A 5453-nucleotide genomic window follows, 5' to 3' on the forward strand; every position below is an offset into this window, starting at 1 on the left:
TTTTTTTTTTTTTTTTTTTTAAAGAAATGATAAATAACACATCACCACCACACCAGGCATGAGGTTCTTTCTTCTGGGCTTGCTCATTCACCCAGCAAGAATTGCAGTCAGAGAAATAACTGCATCTCTTAGCTGAGCTTTACACACTATTACTTTATTATTGAAAACACTTGGGCTGGGCGCAGTGGCTCATACCTGTAATCCCAGCACTTTGGGAAGCCGAAGCAGGTGGATCACATGAGGTCAGCCGTTCAAGACCAGCCTGGCCAACATGGTGAAACCCGGTTTCTATTAAAAATACAAAACATTAGCTGGGCGTGGTGGCGGCAGTCTGTTATCCCAGCAACTCGGGAGGCTGAGGCAGGAGAATCACTTGAACCTGGGAGGCGGAGGTTTCAGTGAGCCTAGATCGCACTATTGCACTCCATCCTGGGCAACAAGAGCAAAATGCTGTCTCAAAAACAAAAGAAAACACTTAAACTACAAGTGACAAAAATAAAGCCTAACACAAGTATACATACGTAACAAACCTGCACGTTGTGCACATGTACCCTAGAACTTAAAGTATAATTAAAAAAAAAAAGAAAAAAAAAGCCTAAATTTACTGAACCTTCAAAATGTTGCATTAACTCTTACAATTAAAAAAAAAAACAAAAATCTCACAAGGTTAACTCTTAATTTTAAGATTGGAAATATAAAACTCTCAGAGCTAAGCAAATCTACTATAAGAATCATATTAAACATCTCTCTGGGTATTTGACCTTTAGAAGGCCAGTTACAAATTTTTTTTTTTTTTTTTTAACGGAGTCTCGCTCTGTCTCCCAGGCTGGAGTGCAGTGGCGCAATCTTGGCTCACTGCAAGCGCGGCCTCTCAGGTTCACGCCATTCTCCTGCCTCAGCCTCCCAAGTAGCTGGGACTACAGGCGCCCGCCACCACACCCGGCTAATTTTTTGTATTTTTAGTAGAGACGGGGTTTCACTGTGTTAGCCAGGATGGTCTCGATCTCCTGACCTCGTGATCCACCCTCACTGGCCTCTCAAAGTGCTGGGATCACAGGCGTGAGCCACCGCTCCTGGTCCAGTTAAAATATTTTTTCTTGTGCTACCTGAAAACTATTGGCTTCCTAGGGTCATCGAAATATTTTTCTTTTTTTCTACATCACTTAGACTGTGCAGAATATCAAAATATTTTGCTTTCAGCTTTTTTTAAGTACACCTAGTCAACAGGATTAAAACAGGAAGGATTTAAATATCCATACCTATATAACTTGTATGACTGTGCATTCCACAAAACCACAGTTCCATCAGCTGCCCCTGATGTCAAACACCTGGAGTCTGGGGAAAACTGGCAAACCCTCACGGGGCTGCCACTAGGCTGTTCCATCACTGCCAACATCTGTCCATTTTCAGTATTCCATAGGACAGTGGTACCATCTGTTGAACACGATGCCAAAATATGTCCTGAAGGGGAGAAACAGCAGCAGTGGACAGCATAGGTGTGAAACTTCAACGGAGAGTGTGGCAGTTCAGTAAAGTCATGTAACGAGTATAAGCGAATTGTTTTGTCCAAGGAGCAAGTAGCCAAGAGGGAAAAGGAGAAGGCACAGCAGTTGACATCGTCACCATGATCAGCTAATGTGTGAATCAGTTTCACCATGTTCTTTATTTGAAGTAAAACAGCCTGAAATTTTTAAGCAGATAAAGGTTATTTATTCTAGGAATCAGATAAATGCAATTTGAATCTATATAAAAGGGCCAAAATGTTTTAATCTGCTCAATGAATGCTTCTACATCAACATTTTAAAGCAGTGGTCCCAACCTTTTTGGCAGCAGGGACCGGTTTCATGGAAGACAATCTTTCCCTGGACTGGGGTGTGGGGGATGGTTTCAGGATGGAACAGTTCCACCTCAGATCAGGCTTTAGATTCATAAGAAGCACACACCCTTGATCCCTAGCAGGCGCAGTTCACAATAGGGCTTGTGGATACCTGTAGCTCCAACTACAAAAATTAGCAGGGTGTGGTGGCGTGTGCCTGTAGTCCCAGCTACTTGGGAGGCTGAGGCAGAAGAATCCCTTGAAGGGAGGCGGAGGTTGCCGTGAGCCGAGATCACCCCCACTGCACTCCAGCCTGGGTGACAGAGCGAAACTCCATCTTAAAAAAAAAAAAAAAAAAGAAAGTAAGAAAATCTAACACCGCAGCTGATCTGCCAAGAAGTGGAGCTCACTCATGCCCTCACCTCCTGCTGTGCAGCCCGGCTCCTAACAGGCCATGATGGGTACCAGTCCTCAGTCCTAGGGATTGGGGAGCTCTGTTTTGTTTTTGTGAGACAGGGTCTCCCTCTGTCACCCAAGCTGGAGTGAGTTCTCAGCTCACTGCAACTCCTGCCTCCCAGGTTCAAGTGATTCTCTCACCTCAGCCTCGCGAGTAGCTTGATTACAGGCATGCCCCACCACGCCCTGCTAATTTTTTGTATTTTTAGTAGAGATGGGGTTTCCCCATGTTGGCCAGGCTGGTCTTGAACTCCTAGCCTCAAGTGATCTACCCGTCTTGGCCTCCCAAAATGCTGGGATCATGGGCGTGAGCCACCGTGCCCAGCCAAGGGAGCTCTGTTTTAAAGGACAACCTGTTACCTGGGATAAGAACAATTTGGAGGAAAAAAAAATCTATTAAGACTATAACCTCGGATTTTCACAACCACCTTTGTTATACCAATAAATTTCCACAATTCCTCAAAAACAACCTTGTCAAATAACTTCAAACTGATTTGATGTTGAGCTTTCAAAACCTGAGGTGTTTATTTCACCTTTGAAGCCTTTCTCATAAGGAGTTCTCAAAAACATCCCATTCCAGATCTGCTCATCTCAACTCAAAAAGTATTTTCTATTCTAATAACTATCTTAGCTGCTCCCTCCACAGGATGGAGCCAAGGCTATCTGCTCCGCCTTTAAAATGAAACTGTACGATTTGCTCTTAAAAAAACCAACAAAAGTCTCATTGAAAATTTATTAATAAGGGGCCATGTTGAAAGCTATCCTACCATGGTTTGTCATCCTGTCTGATAAACAGTAATTATACAAAAGACGAGGTGAGGAACCACCTCTGAATGAATCAAGGAAACCCAGAAAAGAAAACCTAAGAAAGTCAAAAAATGAACTTAGCCAGACCACATTCAAGAACAAATTTACAAATTTAGAATAAAATCAGACTCCTCACTATGGCAAACAAAATCCTATATAATTCCCGCCTGCCCACTTCTCAGATCTCAACTCTGGTCAGTCTCCCTCTCTTCTTTGCAGCCTCCTTGGTCAAACAGTCTTTCGCCTCCATAAAGCGGTTTTCTCGAGCTTAAATGCTCTTACCTCTGCTCTTCGGATTCTATTTGTCATTTAGATCTCAATTTCAGTGTCTCTCCTCAGAGAGGGTTTCCGTATTTAAAGCAGCCACTTTCTAGGCTAGCACATCACCCTATATTCTCAGCAATTACCACCAGCATCGGATATTTGTTAAATTGTCTCCCCCGACTAGGATGTAAATTCCAAAGGACTAGGGACTTCGCCATCTTGCTCATTTCTGTATCCACACCATGTAAAACTGTCAGGCACCTAACGTACTTACATAAATATATGTTGAATATTTATTTTGCTCAAGCCCAATTGAGTTCCAGCCTTTAAATAATCTATATGTAATATGAAATTAGAAAATCTACCAAGACTAAATATATATATATACACACACACCCCCACACACATAACTGACGGTGGAAAACTGGTGTAGAGGCAAAATCAGCTCTGAAAGGGGCAGGTATAACCTTGACTTGTAAAATTGATAATCCTGTGTCCTACTCTTATTTACGGAAATACCTCTACCAAGAAAAATAAAAGTCTGGGTGCGATGGTGCACACCTGTAGTCCCAGCACTTTGGGAGGCCGAGACGGGTGGAACACTTTAGCCCAGGAGTTTGAGACCAGTCTGGGCAACAAGGCAAGACCCCATCTCTCCGAAAATAAAAATAATTAGCTGGGTGTGGTGGCGAACACCTCCAGTCCCAGCTACTTCAGAGGCTGAAGCGGGAGCATCGCTTGAGCCCCGGAGGTGATGACTGCTGTGAGCTGTGATTGCACCACTGCACTCTAGCCTGGGCAACAGCGCATGACCCAATCAATCAATCAAACAAATATTAAGACATAAGGACCATGCCTTTCCCCATCATAATGTTTTCCTTTTTAGGATAAATTCAGTCTCTTTTTTTCGAACGTAAACTCCAATAAAGCCTAAAAACCAAACACGAAAATTTCTGGTAGACTATCCCTGTACTGTTGCATTGAAAACAATTAAGACCAGGTGGTGCTTTCTGGAGCGCTCGCAAATCCCAGCTGTGCAAGTGCGCACAGGTGATTGTCCAAACAAACTTCCGCTCCCAGCCCCCTGTGGCACTCAGCTCCCTTTGCAGTTCCAGTGGATTTAGTGGAAGCACCGAGCCACCTTCAGCTGAACAGTTTGTTTTGAAAAAGCTCTCAGGCCTACCCAGGACCTGCCTGGGGATGTGGGCGTCCCCTTGGGCCTCTGCTGTCACGCGAACAGTAAATTACCGGGCACGCCAGGTCAGCTGGCCAGCGTAAACATATGGATCCCATCTCATCCAAAGCAAACCTGAAAGGTGCCCAGCGCTCCCAAAATAAAGTCCGCGACTTACACCCCCCACGCACGAAAGACCAGGAATGTGCCCCACTCCGACAGCGGCCGGGCCTCTGCGGACGGAGCGACCCATGCAGGGCAGCTTGGGAGGCAGGAGGGCAGCTTGGGAGGCAGGGAGCTCACCCGCAGGGGGCTTCCTTCCACCCGGCGCCAGCACGCCCTCCCTAGCCCCGGGCCAAGGGTGCACGAACCACGCGTCGCTGCGCTCAAAGTCCCGGCCGGGCCCTGCTGCGCAGTTAGAACCGGGAAATGGAGGGTTCAGATGCCCCGCGCGAGCAGGCCCCGCCGGCTAAGCCCAGCCGCGCTCCCCCACCTGCCGCCGCTGCCGCCGATGAGCCGGCCCATGGGTGCCGCCCCTCTCACCTGCAGGGCCCGGGGCGCGCGGGATTGGCTATCTGGTGCCCACGGGTCACGTGCCGCGCAGGTGAGGCGGGCGGGGCGGGGCCCTCTGAGACCCAGAGCCTGGGGACCAGGCCCCGCCCCGCGAACGCCCGCGGAGACCCAGTGGGGAGGGAACAGGCCTCGCCCCCGGGGCCGGCCCTTGAGGCGGCGCATGCGCGCCCTTGCGTCCGTACTGCGAGTTCCTCCCCGGCTTCTGGCTCTAGGGTCAAGGCTAGTTCAGGCTTGGAAAGGGGCTGCCATCGTAGTTCTGTTTTGCTAAAGCTGTGATGGCAAGGGCTAGTGATCGCCTGAAACGTCGTTTTAAAGGGGCGTTGCATCGACTGTTCGGCCATCCCTGCTGAAAGTTTTTACCTC

At 47.5% G+C, this 5453-nt stretch overlaps 1 protein-coding gene across 8 annotated transcripts in view; it reads right to left on the reverse strand.

Annotated features, from left to right (window-relative positions):
* WDSUB1 (WD repeat, sterile alpha motif and U-box domain containing 1) overlaps window positions 1–5232 on the reverse strand; it is a 55841-nt gene extending 50609 nt beyond the window's left edge. Inside the window, exons 1-2 of one of the 8 annotated variants that reach the window (XM_017864470.1) lie at window positions 5061–5232; window positions 1260–1681 (exon numbers count right to left, since the gene is read on the reverse strand). In XM_017864470.1, the coding sequence (XP_017719959.1) occupies window positions 1260–1657 (398 nt within the window). In that variant the 5' untranslated portion in view covers window positions 1658–1681; window positions 5061–5232. The other 7 variants (XM_017864474.1, XM_017864473.1, XM_017864469.1 and 4 more) reach the window with 7 other exon arrangements.
* Window positions 5233–5453: the final 221 nt, after the last annotated feature.

Source organism: Rhinopithecus bieti, unplaced genomic scaffold, assembly GCF_001698545.2.
Source record: "Rhinopithecus bieti isolate Rb0 unplaced genomic scaffold, ASM169854v2 scaffold_75561, whole genome shotgun sequence".
Lineage (NCBI taxonomy): Eukaryota > Metazoa > Chordata > Mammalia > Primates > Cercopithecidae > Rhinopithecus > Rhinopithecus bieti.